The sequence below is a fragment of the Cyprinus carpio genome, chromosome A21 (genome assembly GCF_018340385.1).
Source record: "Cyprinus carpio isolate SPL01 chromosome A21, ASM1834038v1, whole genome shotgun sequence".
NCBI lineage: Eukaryota > Metazoa > Chordata > Actinopteri > Cypriniformes > Cyprinidae > Cyprinus > Cyprinus carpio.
In genome coordinates this window covers 20,307,874-20,326,701 of record NC_056592.1, presented here as the reverse complement: position 1 = coordinate 20,326,701, position 18,828 = coordinate 20,307,874, and the positions used below count along the sequence as shown (strand labels likewise).

Sequence of the window (18,828 nt, the reverse complement as noted above, 5' to 3'; positions counted from 1 at the left end):
ACTGCATTTTAGACCTTCAGCTCGTTGGTCTCTGTTGAAGTCAATTATGTGGAGAAAAACCCTGGAATGTTTTCCTCAAAAACCTTAATTTCTTTGCGACTGAAGATAGAAAGACATGAACATCTTGGATGACATAGGGATACTTGAAAAGCTACTTGAAATAAATGTTAACCGAAATAAAATCAAATATTAAGTTGCCAAAGCAAATTTCTCATTTTCATTTAGTTTAACTTGATGTAGGCTACTAAAGAGCTTCTAAAAAACTAAAAAACTATATATATATATATATATATATATATATATATATATATATATATACACGCACACACACACACATAGCATTTTAACAGTGTGCTTTTACTTCTCTTTGACTCATTGTTCTTCTCTTTAAAATGGGAATTTTCATTAAATTCCTGCAATTAAATGCTTTGGCAATCAGGTTGAAAATATGTTTAATATAAAACTGCATTTTGAGTTAAGGAATTACTATGTTAATTAATAATAATAATAATAATAATAAAATATATATTTACTTTACATTGGAGACAGATGCATGAAACTGGACATGACACTGTTAAACTGTCCAAATATGTCTTACTTTTCCCTGTTGAAGACGATGAAATCTCTTTGGACACTCTCTAAGCGCAGCTGGAGTTGCCCATTCTGTGTAATCAAAAGAAAAGAATGAGGTAATGTTTCACATGAAATACTACTTAGTGACACAGGCTGACAGGTCATTTATCTGTTATCCTCTATCTCATCATTATCTATACAGCGCAGCTGACTGGTCTCTGTTCAACATTTAAATACTTGACCAGTGTTTGCTTGCGGCCATTTGCAGCGCGCTTTCAGACTGCATCTGAAATGGGGGTCGACAGATATGTGTTTTTCAGGGCTGATGCTGATACCGATTATTACAGATCAAGTAGACTGATAACCGATATTTTGAACCGATATATACACTGCCGTTTAAAAGTTTGGGATCGGTAAGACTTGTAATGTTTTTTAAAGAAGTCTCTTCTGCTCATCAAGGCTGCATTTATTTGATCAAAAATACAGAAAAAAACCCCAGTAATCTTGCAAAATGTCGTTACAATATAAAATAATGGTTTCTATTTTAATATCCTTTCAAAATATAATTTATTTCTGTGATGCAAAGCTGAATTTCCATCAGTGTCATTACTCCATGATCTTTAAGAAATCATTGTAATATGATGATTTATTATTAGAATTATCAATGTTGGCAACAGTTGTGCTGCCAATTCTTTTTTTTTTTTTTTTTTGGAAACTGTGATACTTTTTTCAGGATTCTTTGATGAGTAAAAAGTTAAAAAAGAACAGCATTTATTCAAAATATAAATCTTTTCTAACAATATAAATCTTTGCCATCACTTCTTAACAATTTAACACATCCTTGCTTAATAAAAGTTTTAATTTCTTTCAAAAAAAGAAAGAATAACAATTTACTGACCCCAAACTTTTGAACTGTAGTGTATATTATTAGACATGATTTCTTTTTTAAATAAATGCTCTTCTTTTTAGCTTTTTTTTCCCTGAAAATCTGTACCACAGGTTCCAATAATAATAATAATAATAATAATAATAATAATAATAATAATTAAGCAGCACAACTGTTTTCAACTTTGATAATAAATCATCATATTAGAATGATTTCTGAAGATCATGCGACACTGAAGACTGGAGTAATGATACTGAAAATTCAGCTTTGCATCACAGGAATAAATTAGATTTTAATGTATATATAATATTTCACAATATCATTTTTTTCCTTTGGTTTTGAAGGTGACCAATTACGATAACCATAAAAAAACTTAATATCGGTGCCGATAATCGGTCCACCCCTAATCTGAAATAAACATCTAGGATAAGTGAGCGCTCTTTTACTCCATATCACTCTCCATGTAGCTTGGTCTGCCATATTAATTCCTAAATGAGGAACAAGTTTTAAATTTAGCATCATGTTTAACAGTCTTGTATTCGATGCAGGAGAAAATAACTAAACATATAAGCAGCAGCATTTACACAACTGTGTTTATACATCTGTAGCAATAAGCGGTCTATAGTATGCAATTGTTGTGAAGTACGCCGACTGAGCTACGCTTATGAGAACAGAATACATTTTTAAACTCAATGATGCATTAATTTATTTATAAACATGAAATAATTCCATAATGCCAGGCCTTTAAAGAACTGAATGTATTTTAGTGTTCACACTAAAGTGTGTTTTACAGTCAGGATAAAGTGTTTGTTCTCAAATTTCTGACAAGTATAATATTTTAGAGCTTGGCACAACTATTATAAATTTATATTTTTAGAAACTGACATGATTTTCCCATGTCTGGGAATCATACTTTTAAAATTCCCTCGCTTGCCAGATTTCCCAAGACCATGACTGCTGATATTTTTTAAATTAAAGAAATAAATTAAAATAAGTGACCTGTCTTGATTTTTAACCATTTTATTTTGTTTTAAAACTTAGTTTGTCTTATTAACTTTCCATCTTTAAAAGCCACACTTACATATGAAAGCTATAATGGACTTAAAGCCACTGAAGTGTGAATTTACGGGGCATGTTCATAGTTTTCTGAATTTTGTGTTGTTTTGTCGGGTCAGTGCACTCAGAGAAGTGTTATCAGTTTGACTGAAGCTGCCAGACGATGAGTTTGCGCTGCTGCACTCGCTGTCTTGCAGGTTTGTGGCTGACTACAGGTGCTACAACAGCAGGCTGTCAGAGAGCAGACAGGACGGCAGAAAGAGTCCTGCAGGAGCAATCACACTGACAACACTTCATGACGATCAAGCAAACAGAAGTCAGTCATGAATCCCACAGAGCTTTCTCTTTCGTCAGGAGGTGACGAAATCTTTTTTTTTTATTTTTTTTTTTTACATACAGTAGTGCACTTTTCTTGGCATTTAATGTGGACAGCAAAGAAAGAATTTCATTGTACTGGGAAACTTTTCTTCACTGTGCACATGATAATAAACGCTTTGAATCCTTAAATCCTTACAGGTGTCCGACGGCACATATTTCATGAAAAAATGTGTTTACAGACCAATATACGAGGTATAAGCATTCAGTGATTCCACAGGATTTCAATGGACTTTTTTTTACATTCGGCTCTGGTCACTGGAGGGACAAACTGCACCTATGCTTTACTCTACACTGTTATAAAAAACAACAACAACAAAACTATTTCCCAGTGTACAGAATGGTACTTTTAAAAATTATTTATTGTCAAAATAGAATGACTTTTGTCTTTTGACTTTTGTATTTTATCAGCACATTTCCAAGGGGGCACAAATCAATTAAAAAAAGACAAAACACGTTTTAAAATAAGCTAAACATGTTAAAAATCAAGACCCATTTCTTATATTAATTTATTCCTTTAACAACTGTAGTTTTTTGTTTTAGACCAAGGGTTCCCAAGATCTTGGCAAACCTGGTTACTGTTCATGAAGACATTTTTAAAGCATGATTTCCAGACTGATTTGAAAACTGATGTGAATTTCTGGAATGAATGTGAATTTATTCTAGTTTTGTCAAGCTCTCTAAAATATTTCATTGGTCAGAAATTGCTGTTTGTGAATTTTCTGTTAAATACTGTGAAGCTTCTTTGAAACAAGCTGCATTGTGTAAAGCGTTATAAAATTAGTGACTTGATTTAACTTGAATTGAATAAGACGCATAAGATCATATGCAAAGCTGTATGAAACCTGGTTCCTGGTCAAAATAAGCTACAATGTGGACCAGATTTAAGATGATAGTTGAAAGTCTGTTTAGAGAGAGACTGGCGTGAATTGAGCATTAGCGGGCCATAAATGTCTCCAATATAACACAAAATGTGTACTGCAAAGCAATACGACAAGAGCTGTAAGTGCTGCCTGTGTAAATGTGTGCAGTCATGACTTTGAGGCGTCAGCAGGTGTCGAGTGTTTAGTGCTTACTCCAGAAAGCCACGCAACTCCACCAGTGGCGCAGGGATTTCCTCGAGTAAGCGTGACTGATGCTTAGCACACTACAATCCAGCAGAGGCCTCCTCCACAATGCATCCAATAAAAGCTCTTTGAATTTCAGCCACAAGACATGTTCCACAAAACAAAGAAAGACTTGAGCAGATAATTTTAAGAATTGAGTTTTGGCATTAGTTTTACAGAACCAGTGTTGGGGGTAACAGCACAAGTAATGTGAGTTATGTTATCAAATTACTTTTTTAAAGCAATGCATTTCTTTTCAATTTACATGCAAATATAAATGTTGCTTTTTCAAATAAGTGATGCAAGTTCCTTTGTTTTCCCACGTAATGACTGACAGCCCTCCTGTCCTCATGATGAGAAAAATCAGGAGTGAGTTCAGAAGCGTTGTGTGCGCTGTGTGAACATGATCTTACTGTAGTTCTAGACTAAATGAGAACATGCATTTACTCATCTCACTCACACAAAAACTGATTCAGAATTCCTCAAAATCAATAAAAACAGTGAAATGCAATCTCAGAATATGACGCAAACTTCCCATTAAAAAGTAATGCATTTATTTACTTTTATAGGGAGTAATGCAATATTGTAATGCTTTACTTTTAAAAGTAACTTTCCCCAGCACCAGCTGTAAATATGTGACGTTCCTAGTAATCCGTGCTAATGAGTATTGGAGCACAGATTAAAGAAACAGAGGCGAGTGAACTCTAGGAAGGGAGCCAGTCACTGTGGGAAGCTTCTCTTTATTTTGTTCCCACAACGAGTTCAATTTTCCGCTGCATTTATCTGTGATTGGATCGAGCTCATCTCTCCATACATTACAAACTTGAGTGGGAGGAGAGGACTGAGAGGCTTTAGGGACAGATGGAGTCAGTGGGAGGAAGTCTGAGAGAAACAGAGAGTCAGGAGCAGATACTGTACAGGGCAGGACTGGTCAGAATCTATTATTGATCCCCACTGCTTCAGAAAATGTGCACGTACAACGCTAACTCCAGCTCCTCATTCTTTCTTACAAGGAAGAATTATAAAAACGTATTAAATCATTCAAACCAAAAATATGTATGTTAGATCCTATACCATCTAAGCTACTAAAAGAGAGGTACTTTCAGAAGTCATAGATCCTCTTCTGAATATCATTTATTCATCCTCTCATTACAATTTGATCCTGGAGAATTAGTTAATTACAGACCGATCTCAAATCTTCCATTTCTGTCAAAGAAAAGATAGGCTCCTCACAACTATGTTCTTTCTTAGTGTGGTATCTGTGAGGATTTCCAGGATTTAGACTGTATCACAGAACAGAGATTTGTCAAGCTCTAAAATATTTTATTGGTTAGAAATGGCTATTTGTGAATTTCCTGATTAATACTGTGAAGATGCTTTGACATAATCTGTATTGTATAAAGCGCTATATAAATAAAGGTGACTTGACTTGACTAGATATTTTGAAGAATTTTGGTAACCAAAGTTAGTTGACGGTAGCCATTGACTTTCATAGTATTCTTCTTATAGTATGTGGGATAAAATACTATGTAAGTTAGTGGCTACCAGAAACTTTTTGGTTACTGTGTTAGAAAAAAAAACTCATACGGGTTTGGAGCAACATGAGGGTAAATAATTAATGACAATTTCCATTTTGGGGTGGACTGTCCCTTTAAGAGTGCTCTTTGACCCACTTAAGTACATCTTTATTTGCAGTTTCATAATTATTTAGAGGATTTATGGTCATTTAAAATATACTTGAATGCAATTTCTATTTCTATTGTCACGTATTTAAATATATTTGTAACTACAAGATTTGTAATGATGTTAATTTAGTAAATTTAAAATATATTAACTTTAAATGCAATATTTAATTATACTCTACAGTGAAAAGTACTTTACGTCTGTTTTAATATGTCAACACATCAAAATAAGTGTACTTTAAAGTGCAACAAAAGACTGAAACTTCATGATTTAAAAGTATTTTAAAGTAAAGCTTTTAATTTGACATTACTTTAAAGTGCACTTTTTAAAAGTGCATTGAGAGCGTCATGAAAGTGTCTCTCTAAGTACACTCAAGTGGCCTTTATTTCATTCATATCATCTGCAAGTACAGTTTTTTAAAAATATACTTTTGAGATTTATGGTAAACTACAAGGGCACATTAAAAACAATTAAGTGCACTTATTTCATCATGTTTTTGTCTTGTAAATCTTATATAGTTGTCTGTTTAATTTTTACCACCACAGTTTCAGAGTGTGTATCACGTATCATCTTAAAAAAAAAAAAAAAAAAAAAAAAAAAAAAACTGTAAAATTCAGTAATTAAATCACTGTGCAATAAATAAATAAATAAATAAATAAATAAATAAATAAATAAATAAAAGTTATGAAAAAGTTACAAAAAGTGTTTCTAAAGGTCAACGATTCTTATCTGTCTATGCTTTTTGCACAAATCCTTCAGAGAAATGACTCATACTGACAAACAAAGGAGAGAGCCATTGCAGAAGAACTCAAGGGAAACATGTTAATGCAATAAACAGGACTTCAATTGTTTTATGTCTTGTTGCATAACCATGTGGCTGACAGTGTTAGCAAGGTTTTTTTTTTTACAAAGACTGTGGTGTGACTGTTACGTTATGAAGTAATAACAGAGATGCTACCTGAGGAGATCCATCAGAGCCGCTCTCTTTCGTCTTCCTCGCCAGCCTCTTCTTTTTCTTATGAAGCGGTTTGGATTCCAGGATCATCTCCTCCAGCTCAAATGTGGGGTCGCAGTTTAGTCGCCGCCTCTGCCATCAAACAAACACTCATTTATACCCTGCATGTCATCGCATAAGATATGCACGGATTTCAAAATATTCGAGCAAGTGGCTATAATAATGCCAGAGCTTTTCTCAGATCTCAGACAATTTTGGAATTTTTACAGTGCATTCTAAACAGCATAAATAATGCTCATGGGCATTCTGAATAGAGAACAATTACCACAAGCAAACAGAAATGTTAAAAAATAACCACATCAAGAGGCTTCTGAAATGTATGTTTTGGTCGTGTTTAATTGATGGACACATCGCTCCCAAGATTCACGGCATGAAAACCTCTCAGTCCAGATCAATTACCATAAATCTGCACGAGGTTTGCCGAGTGTAACGTAAATTAAATCAGCCGCATCTGCAAACATGTTCTGGTTCTGTAAGCAGAACATGGTGAAAACCATCAATATTCATGCTTTTGTAAACGATTTTGTTATCATGAACCCTTGACGTTTTGATATTTTTATAACGAGTTATTGCTGCTGTTATTATACAGTAAATTGAAATGATCTGTTATTCTAAGTTAACATGAACACCATAGAATCTCAGTTTTATACATTAAATCAATATATACAAGATATTTACATATTTATTAAAATCAAATGATACAAAGATTGCATTCAAAATTTCTTTATAAAGTCTAAATTTTAACAAAGTGTTTGATGTTTAATTTTGATATAGAGCATAGCTGATCACTTCTGAATGGAAGAGTGTACTACTTATGTTCCACAACTATCTTTTACAACTAATGCTTTATTTCTTTATTCCTTAGTTAGAAAATAACAATGATCAGCTTCTACAGAGCCCATTAGAGATTATTTGCTCTTAAAGGGAAAATTCACCCAAAAATGAAAATTCTGAACACAAAAGAAGATATTTTGAAAAATGCTGAGAACCAAACAGTCGCTGACTTCCATCATTTTTTTCCCAAATACTGTGGAAGTCAATGGCTACCAGCAACTGTATGGTTACATTCTTCAAAACATATTCTTTTGTGTTCAACTGAAGAAAGAAACTCATACAGGTTTGGAACTTGGGGGTGAGGAAATTATGACAGAACTTTCATTTTTAGGTGAACTGTCCCTTTAAAGCAGTTCAAATCATTCATATCTGGAATGTCTGCATGTGCATGTCTCTTTATTTGCTGTGTGTGTGTTATAAACTTACATTAGGGAGGAAGCCAGGTGGGATTTGTTTGCTGAGCACAGCATCCCAATTGACATCAGAGAGGTATTCCAGTTCCTGGAGCTCCGAGAGACTGGAAATCCTCTTCTGAGCGTCGACACACAGCAGCTGACCACAGAAGCAAACACACTGCATGTTTCATACACAACGAGATTGTGGCTGATCCTAAATGTAGCTGTGATTATCCAGTGAATAAAGCATGACTACAGTGGCATTGGCGTGATTAATGTTACCTTTGGTAAGAGTGATTTGATCCCTGTAGACCAAGCCGAAGGGTAACAGGGGTACGCTTTGTGGAAAGTCTGCAGGATGTCATTGGCTGGTGTGTTGGTGCGCATGATGTACGGCCTCTACGGAGGTCAAACCGACAGTCAATGAAACATCTATTTCTTCTTCAGTTTGATTCTCAGAAGTACACGATGAGGCTTAATAGAAGGGTTAGTGTACAGTACAGGTCAAAAGGTTGGAAACATTACTTTTTTTTTAATGTTTTTGAAAGAAGTCTCTTCTGCTCATCAAGCCTGCATTTATTTGATCAAAAATACAGAAAAAAACAGTAATATTGTGAAATATTATTACAACTTAAAATAATAGTTTTCTATTTGAATATACTTAAAAAAAATAATTTATTCCTGTAATGCAAAGCTGAATTTTCAGCATCATTACTCCAGCCTTCAGTGTCACATGTAACATCCAGTCTATCACATGATCATTTAGAAATCATTCTAATATTCTGATTCATTATGAGTGTTGGAAACAGTTCTGCTGTCTAATATATTTGATGAATAAAAGGTTAAAAAGAACTGCATTTATTCAAAAAAAAAAAAAAAAATTTCTAATAATATATATTCTAATAATATATTTTTCTTTACTATCACTTTTTATCAATTTAACACATCCTTGCTGAATAAAAGTATTGATTTTATTAAAAAAAAAAGAAAGAAAAAAAATACTGACCCCAAATTACTGACCAGTAGTGTATATTGTTATTACAAAATATTTATATTTTAAAAACATAACTTTTTTTTTTTTTTTTTTTTACTTTTTATTCATCAATGTATCCTAAAAAAAGTATCACATGTTCTGAACAAATATTAAGCAGCAGAACTGTTTCCAACTTTGATAATAAATCATCATATTAGAATGATTTCTAAAGGATCATGTGATAATGATCCTAAAAATTCAGCTTTGCATCACAGAAATAAATGATAATTTAAAGTATAATAAATTTAAAAACAATTATTTTAAATTGTAATAATATATCACAATATTTTTCTATATTTTTGATTAAATAAATGCAGGCTTGATGAGCAGAAGAAACTTCTTTCAAAAACATTAAAAATAGTAATTCATCAAAAAATTAAACCTGTACCACAAGTAAAACTTCATTCTGAATGGTTTCTTGTGCTAATACTGACCTCAGATCAGATGGTTGAGAGAGAGAGCCTCACCTGTCCACGGAGAAGCTCATATGCAGTGATCCCTAAAGACCACCAGTCCACTGCGAAAGAGTAACCCGGGTGTGTTCCCTCGAACGACTGGAACAGTTCTGGGGCTGCAACAACATATGATTTTATCATTATTACTCTAATAAAAAGTATACCATTTCAACAAATTATATCAATGCTGTTATGTATCAGTACTGTTCTTTGTACAGCCCACTTGTTTAAAAAAAATCAGCATGGTACATTGTTGAAAACAATGCTAATTCAATGCTACTTTCTGGTCTTTTTTTTGTAACTGAAGCCTGGTACTGTACTGCTCTAAGCTCCTTATTTTCAGTCAGTAAATGATAGCATTATCATCTAGCTTAATTTATTCATTATTAATTGAGTCAATGACATGAATTAAATTTACACAACAGCACACAGTAATACCAGACAAGGTAAAAATGACTGAAGCTGTGTTAAATCACACAAATAAAGCGTAACTAGAAGCTTCTCAGGGTTAAAGAAAAGTATGAAAGCTCTCACCCATGTATGGTTTTGTCCCTGCAATAGATGTGGCTTTTAAGTCTTCCTTCACAATAGCAGCTATGTTAAAATCTGTCAGGTGAGCGTGACCTGCAAAGAAGAGATGAATGCTCAATATAACCATATAATGTACACGACTGTATTTAACATGAGGCTATAAGATATAAACACAAATATAAGCAAATAAACAAGTCTTTTAGTCAAATGAAAGTGGTTACACTGATGCTTACAGAGACTTTCCTGAGATCGATGGTCTCATGCTAATTGCATCCCAATTTGCATACTAGCAAGGATTTGTTTTGCTGGTGATGGGAAAGCACACGCTGCTGAAAGCAAGGGACATACTACTATATCATGAAATCAATGCCTCGTGATACCTGCGAGGTCTTTAATATCTGGAGAAAGCTATCCGTTAGCATTCCCATTCATCTCATTGGCATCTGCTCAGTTGGAGCAGGACTAGGAGTATGTGACATTCATGATGCCATCTTTTTTGCATCTGATTTTCTTTTTTGAGGCAATCACATCAGCTGTGCAACTAATTACTCTGGAGCCGCAGGAAAAAATGCACTGACAACAACGAACAATGTGCACAGTCCCAACACTTTTTATCTATCTGGAGTCATAAGCATAAATAATTTTCACGCTTTTAAGAGGCCTCAAAACAAGTAGTCACTGGCAATTATAATATAATGAAATATTTTGGCCACCTAATAGCATAGTTGCAGCATCTACCAAATGGGGCTCATTTTTTAAGCCTTGACATGATATAGCATGTTAGAATAAGCATTTAGGCAAAATCTCTTTTTTTTCTTTTTCATTGTCACTGGGTCAGTGTCACATCACTGTGTGGTATTATGTAAGATGCTAGAATTAAAGTCTATAACCAAGAGTTTAACAATGCCAACACCAAACCAAGAACAGAAAGAGCTGAGGGCTTAAACACACACAGGGAATAATCAATGTAACAGGGTGCAGATGTGTAACTCTATCAGAAACCATGATAACAAACAATGAACGAGAACTCAGGCAATTATTAAGTGCATGCACATTCTTAAACTTATTGTGCTTAATAAGCAGTCAAAACGTGTGTGGTCATGTAAATGTGTTAAACCATTTTCCTTTAACGGCGTTAGGCCATAAATGGCTTAAGAATAAACTGATCGACACGACTAGGTTTTTACCAAAATCAAAAAATTTACCACTTAATGAGAGAAAAAAACTTTAAAATAGTTTTTAAAAAGATGTTTAAATTTCTGCATCTTGGACACAACTTTGATTCATGTGTTGAAAAACTGTGGTGGCTAATTTGGCATCTCATTACAAACAGTGCTCTTCCATTCTGTTATGATACATTCAGTCCAAAACAGCAGCTTTGTCTCACAGTATAAAGGTTGAAAAAGCACCTTGCAAAATCTATTCCTTCCTTTCAAGCCTAATAAAACAGTTTGTTAGATTTGATTTGTGAGGCAGTTCCTCTTCTTATTCCTGGCAATGTGATGACACTGAGTGTAGCGAGCAGCTGAGGAAATAACAGTGACCGGAGTGAGGAGGCCAAAGTCAGCCGTTCACCTTGATGAAGGGAACCGGAGCAGATGCGACACGCAGAAGGAAGGGGGTATACAGGGTTCAGTTTCTCTAAGCGTATGCATATGTGCCCCTAAAGCACAGACAGAGTAGATGCTGTGGATGTGTGCAGTGCTGATATGAATGTAAAACACCTTCATGCAGCAGCTGCATTGTTTACACACCGACAATGGACATCGGTGATAAAGAGAAGATGAAAGAGTTTCCTGCAGAGAAACAATCTCATTTGTATTCATAGCTATTCCGCTGCAGTCTTTTGTTTTTAAAGGGGACATGAATTAAGAAATCAAGTCAAAATGATATTTTGACATACTATAAGAGGTCACTGTAGTACAAAAACATCCTGTAGGTTTCTAAACTTTAAATTTTCTGATTGTCCAAAACAACTTTCATTGAGAACAAGCTGCCAAAATAGTTCAAAGTGTCGGGGAAAGTTACTTTTAATTGTAATGCGTTACAATATTGCATTACTCACTTAAAAAAGTAACTAATTGTGTTACTTTTTATGGAATGTAGTGCGTTACGTTACGTTACTTTTGTGCTACTTTTTCTCATCTGGGCTAGGTTTGCTTGTTTGCTTTTAACTCTTTCCTCGCCAAACACTGAATTTTCTGCATTCTCGCTGTTATATGTTCGGGGTGCTATTACGCATCCTGAATGAGTCTAGAATGTGCCGATCAAAAACACAGGCAAGGAAGACGCAGAAACAAGCGATCTTGTATGTGTACATACAGTATGCATATGAAAAGAAATGCGATCATCGACAATAAACAGCATATAAATGTAATGTTACTGAGTGAAATGGTGATCCAGGAAGTGGCAAAGGACTGTGAAGCTTTGGGGGTGTTGATGGAAGCGGTCCATCATTAGTGTTTATTTGCAGTAGCTGCTGGAGGTACAATGTCAAAGAGCCATTAAAAGTGTTGTGTATTGGGATGCACCAACGAACATAGGAGTCTCCATAGACCACTTAGGATACAGTGGTTAAATTTTATTTTTGAAGACGGAAAAGTCCTATACGTTTGTGCTAACATTTTACGCTGGACTGCCTCACAAACGAGGGTCAGTTCAGCGCTGGAGTGGTGCAAAGATTGCTTCTGAAAGAGGGATCGATACCAACGCTTTGTGCGCAAACGTCCAGACTCCAGACAAAGTAAGCATCACGCTTCATAAAGCTACCATTGTCTCTGCCTGTTTCATTAATGCTGCCTTCTTGGCTACCAGAATGATCGTGAATAGGAATGTGGTAGTTAAAAATTGCAGGATCAATAACACGATCACAACCAGTTAAACCGTAACACACGGTATGCCCATGAGCATGAGCTCCTGAAGCTCTGCACTCATCTGAAAAGCGAGGCGGGAGCACTAGCTCATTTTCATTTAAAGGGGACAAACACATATCCTAAAAGTGGCAATTTCAACAAGCTAGAAAAAATTATCTGTGGGGTTTTTTTGAGATAAAACTTCACATACAAACTCTGGGGACATCAGAGAACAATTTTAAATATTTTATCAATGCATTCTATGGCACCTTTAAACTAAAGTGTGTGTCACAGTCAGCAGCTGGTATGCCCTTGATAGCCACCAGAGGGCACTATTCTGAACTATTGTTTTTTTACATTGGACTCCAACTCCCATCACCCTTTGCCTGAACTATTAAGTCTCATTGCCTCCAGCTGTGTGTGATTTACCATTTAGCTCACCTGAGTATATACAGTACACTGGGCTGACTGAGCATTGGGTTGTGGAGGAATTGCTTTGTGTTTTCTGGTGACTGGTCTGTTTTCACCTTGTGTTATGCTTTTTTTGCTCTCTTGTTTCATGTGGATTACTTTATTAAATGCTGCACTTGGATCTTTCATAGAGTCTGTGTTTCATGACAGAATTCCTCCACCACTACAACAGATCCGGCAGCTAGACTGGGATTATCAGCCTTGGACCATGGGTATTCAAATTTTTTCTCTGGCTTCTAAGAAGGAGAGAAAGGCGTGACTCCTGATGTTGGTGGCACTGCGTCAACAGGGAATGTGTGTAGGAGTCCTTGCTCAGACATTTTGGACCTTTTGTGGTAGGAATCAAACTTTGTAACTCTGATTTAAAGAGGACCTTTAATGATTGCCTAGATAACCCCTTGCCTCCTTGGGAGATGGAGGGACTTAAGACTCTCGACTTCTGGGATTTCATTGATTTATCTCTGTTATCACAATTTATTAATATCATGTCGGTCTGAGCCCGTTGCAGTGCCCCAAGAGATGCCCGAGCCCACTCCAGATAATAGTGAGTCTTCACTATCTCAGTTTTGCAAGTGAAGTTCAAGAAGGAGGGCAGCAAAGTTCACCCCGGTGGTCCTGGAGGACCCGACTCCGGTGGTCTCAAGTCTGGTGGTCCTGGAGGACCTGAATCTGGTGATCTCAAGTCTGGTGGTCCTGACTCCGGACTCCAGTGGTCTCAGATGTCACCACAGAGCTGCTCGATTTCAATGCTCCTGCCATAATCCAGACGGTAATCTACTCATGAACTCACTCCAGTCCGGGAGCCCTAAGTGTCCACTCCAGAGCCCACTCCAGTCCAGGAGTCCTCAGAGTCCAGTCCAGTCCGGGAGCCCTCAGAGTCCACTCATAGACTTGCTCTAGTCGAGGAGTCCTCAGAGTCCATTCCAGAGTCCGCTCTAGTCGAGTAGTCCTCGGAGTCCAGTCCGGGAGTCCGCTCCAGTCCGGGAGTCCTCAGAGTCTGCTCCAGAGACCGCTCCAGTCTACGAGTCCGCTTCAGAGCTCGTTCCAGTCCCGGAGTTTGCTCCTGAGCCTGCTCCAGTTCCTTCTGGGGTGATGGCTTCTGCTGCGGAACTTCCAGAGGCAGCAGTGTCTTCTTCAGCTCCTCTCTGGGTGGTGGTGCACACTCCTGAGTGCTCAGTCTGCCCTGTTATGGTCAAGGAGATGGTTACTGAACTGTCTGTCTGCCCTGTTACGGTCAAGGAGATGGTTACTGAACTGTCTGTCTGCACTGTTACGGTCAAGGAGATGGTTGCTGAACTGTCTGTCTGCACTGTTACGGTCAAGGAGATGGTTACTGAACTGTCTGTCTGCACTGTTACGGTCAAGGAGATGGTTGCTGAACTGTCTGTCTGCCCTGTTATGGCCATCAAGGCTGTTACTAACCTCTCTGTGCTCTTCGTTGCAGTCCTGTCTGAGCCGCTTTTTATTTACAGATATCAGCTTTTGGTTGCACAAGTGCTGGTCTCAAGACACACTTCTTTAACTTTCTCTCACGTGTGAGAATGCAGAGTGTTTTTCTGTGTCTCTAAATGCTCTTGGTTTCTGCAGAAGGGGCAATGGAGGTAATGTACGTCTCGTTCCCCAGGGAGTAAAAACCAGACTGTCCAGTGAGCTGTAGAGAGCACCTCCTCTAAACGTGAGGCCTGCAGGAGTCAGCACTTTCCAGACACCCTTCAGGGGTTAAAAACAGCATTGCTCTGTGTCTGTAAGCTGAGCACATGGCCTTAAAAAGCACTTCCACTTCCAAATATCTGTCAGATTTTCAGTCAAAAGCAAATGGATATTTTGGCATGGGCTTCATCAGCAGTTAAAGGGACAGTTCTCTAGAAATGTAAATTCTGTCATTTACCAACCCTTATGTAATTACAAACCTGTATGTCTTTCTTTTTGGGGGTTTGTATGCTACAATGATGGTAATATCATGGTACTTTAGCATGATATCAAATCATTACATGACTCTCCTAAGGAAATGCAGTTTCAAATTGGCCAAGTTCTCATGTTAAAGTCAAGTCAATGTGCAAAAAACATGCTATTACTGTGGTAACATGTCCAGAAATGACAGCATTAACAGTATATTTGAGTAGTTTTTAATACTGCCAGTGTACTTTGTTGAAGATCCTGAGGTTCTTTCACTTTTCATTGTACAAGCAAGATGTACGAGCACCTTTTTATCAATTTTCATCTTTTTGCATCATTAGGTAACCAAATGACTCCATATTTCATGGAGATACTACCTCCACAAACTCACTGAAGCATATAAATATGACTTATAGGAGACATCGCTCCAGTTATGATGTGTATACGTAGTCTTTTGCAGCACAAGCATAGATATATTCTGCCATGGGATAGCACTAATGAAATCTATGCAATGCTTTGCAAAGACAAAAGCTGTGAGTTGATTAAAGTTGCATATCAACATCCTAATAGAGGATATGGTCATGGAAATTGCATTATTGTGTTAAAGAATTGCTTAGATATTTCAAAAAGGCTTTAAAACTCAATGCATTGTTTGTTTTATTTCAGTGATATTAAATGTAAGCCAACTGTTGGTCTGCAGTGCGGAGCAATCCATTCAGTCGAGTTTGTAAATCTCTCTGAAAACATGTTCTTGTATTCTATCTACACTATTTTTAATTGTTGGTTCATGCACACACACACACACACACACACACACATATATATATATATATATATACACACACACACTAAGGTAATGTATTAAATTTACAGACCTAAATCAACCCACAGAAACAAAATACACATTGAGAATTGAATTAACTCAGAATGAGTGTGAAATGGAGCGGCATTAATGGTCATAAAATTCTGTGTCAAAGCCACAAGAAGTGTTTAGTGCTGTCTGGTGAAAACAACAGATTGCGCTTTCCATCATGCACTGTTTTCACAATCTGAATCTGAAACAATTGCTCTGAGACCACAGACATAAATCTGTACAGACAGAAGCAACCTAGATCAAAATAGAAAACCCCTCTGATGTTCTTGAGCACAGGAACAGATGTCCACCTGAGGCACATTAAAGGACAAAAATGGAACACTCTTAAAAATCAAGCCTCCAAAACAGGGTTTTCGCAGCAATGTCATATAAAAACCATATTTAGTTCCAGAAAGAACCTTTCAGTGAACAGTTCTTAACCCTCTGGGCCTCTTAATTTTTGGGTCAAACTTGGTACTTTCACAGTCAAAAGTGACCAAAGCCTTGAAATGTAACTTATATACGTATTTATTTATTTTCAAGGAAATCAATATAATTTATTTTTGTTCAATAATATATTTTGTTTCTTATTTAGAATTCTGAGGGGATTTATTTAACTTTTATGAGCTATATTTTACACGGTCATTTTTGACTGCAAAGGTTACTTTTTCAATTTTTTACCCTTTAACATATATGAATTATGTGCATGATTTTTTTTTTTTTTTTTGTGTTCACATAGCTTATGCGACAAAAGTCACCAAGTCACCATCCTATGAATCTACAATTTTTTTTTAATTTCAAAATGTTACATTTTTCAGTCAAAAGTGACCGAAGAGGCCCAGTGTTAAAATAACCATATTTTTCTTAGTGTAAATAACATTTAAAAAATCTAAACAACCACTTTTTCCACTATATAGAAGCTTTTGCGGAATGGAAAGATTCCCTGGATGTTAAAGTTTCTTTGTGGAACCACAGATGCAGGTGATGCTTGTCTAGATCAATGCTTCTCAAACCTTTCCTGCATATCTAACACAATATGATAAAGGAGACTAAATAGGTTTGAAACAAATCAGGCTCCAAAGTCCATGGTTTGCATCATTGTGCCATTAAAGTAGATGGATCTGCAACTTCCAACTTTTAAAATCTCTGTGGAGAAAAGAACCAGACCCAGAACCAAAGCTACTGAAAAATGGTGTAGTCATTGTTGCCTTCCACACAAAAGAGTACAAGAGAGAAAAAAAGATGCTGAGTGAGAAAGTAGAGGTAGAAAAAAAACTCACTGGGCTTCTCTGTCATCTTAATCCACCTGCTGTGTGTTTTTGTTTAGGTACGGGGTCATAACCCCGTCATTCACATTAATATCCCCCTGCCTATTATCATACTGATGAAAAATTATGCAGTTTGATTTTTCTCCCTGGTTAGTCAAACCTCTATGAAGCATCTGCCATGAATAACCTTCAATGCCTTTCTGTCACCTGTGCTTTCACTCAACAAGTCAGAAAGAGAGAAAGTCAGTCTGAGCAATAGTAATAGTCATGCTTGTCCTAACAAGAAGCACTAACAGCAGAAGTGATGGAGATTTATAATATCTTTAGTACTTACCGTGCTCGTCCAGCAAAATGTTGTCAGGCTTAATGTCTCTGTGAACACATAAATAAAATTCAGTTAGGACAAACGTTCTGTGGACACTTCACTTTAACAACTCATCTGGATACAGCAGAAAACCAGTAAAGCATCACATTAATGTGTCAGCTGTAAAATGAAGAGTGCCAAAAAGAGCAGCGTCACTGGAAAATCCGTGGGTGAGGAAGATACAGAAAATGAGTCCCGTATGATTACAGATGAGTCACACCGTGCTTTGAGGTTCGGAAGCTAGTTTTCATCACTAAATGAAAATGAAAAAGGTAATTGCAACTTTTTATCTCACAGTTCTGACCTTTTTCTCACAATTGTGCGATTATATCCCAGAATTCTGATTTTATTGGAATTTCACTTTTGTTTTCTTACACTGTAAAGAACGTTTAACTCAAAAAAATAAGGCAACCTATCACAGTCAGTACGAAAATATGAAAGTAAACAATGACTTGCAAAAGTCAGTGTACCAGTACTATATTATTTAGGCTATATACATAGAATACCCAACAATTAACACGTTGGCATAAAGCACACTGTTAAGGGTGAGTCAATATTTTAGATAAGTTGACAACACCTTAATGTTACTGAAAAACAGTACTGAAAAACTAAATAACTTGATTAAATCATTCACTCTTTCAAAAAACGTGTTGGCTATGTCAACAGGGTGGACATTTCTATAACAAAAAGGAGGACACATTTGTAAAGCCAGGATAAAAAAATAAAAATGATCCCAAACCAGTGACACAAAAATAAACATTTCGATTAGGCCCGATATTTTCCGCCTTAAATTTTCTTCCAGGGCCATTTTTTAACCTTAAAGGGGTCCTATTAAGCTCTTTTACAAGGTCTTGATTTTGTTTTGGGGGTGTACTAGAACAGGCTCTCATACTAGGTTGTTCGAAAAACACAATATTTTTACAGTTTTTTATATTTTTAAATTTTTTACAGTTACAGTTTGTGTTGTGATTGGTTAGCTGGGGCAGTTTGTGTTGTGATTGGTTAGCTGGGCCAGTGTGTGCTGTGATTGGTTAGCTGGGCCAGTGTGTGCTGTGATTGGTTAACTGGGGCAGTGTGTGCTGTGATTGGTTAGCTGGGCCAGTGTGTGTTGTGATTGGTTAGCTGGGGCAGTGTGTGCTGTGATTGGTTAGCTGGGCCAGTGTGTGTTGTGATTAGTTAGCT

General features: G+C 36.4%; 1 protein-coding gene across 1 annotated transcript in view; it reads right to left on the bottom strand.

Annotated features, from left to right (window-relative positions):
* The window catches only part of LOC109083861 (serine/threonine-protein kinase 32B-like), a 50,902-nt gene that overhangs the window by 1,714 nt on the left and 30,360 nt on the right, over positions 1 to 18,828 (bottom strand). Inside the window, exons 6-12 of the mRNA XM_042711228.1 lie at positions 17,617 to 17,654; positions 9,946 to 10,035; positions 9,424 to 9,527; positions 8,206 to 8,322; positions 7,955 to 8,080; positions 6,638 to 6,766; positions 599 to 663 (exon numbers count right to left, since the gene is read on the bottom strand). Coding sequence (XP_042567162.1) covers positions 599 to 663; positions 6,638 to 6,766; positions 7,955 to 8,080; positions 8,206 to 8,322; positions 9,424 to 9,527; positions 9,946 to 10,035; positions 17,617 to 17,654 — 669 coding nt within the window. The remainder of the gene's footprint in view (positions 1 to 598; positions 664 to 6,637; positions 6,767 to 7,954; positions 8,081 to 8,205; positions 8,323 to 9,423; positions 9,528 to 9,945; positions 10,036 to 17,616; positions 17,655 to 18,828) is intronic.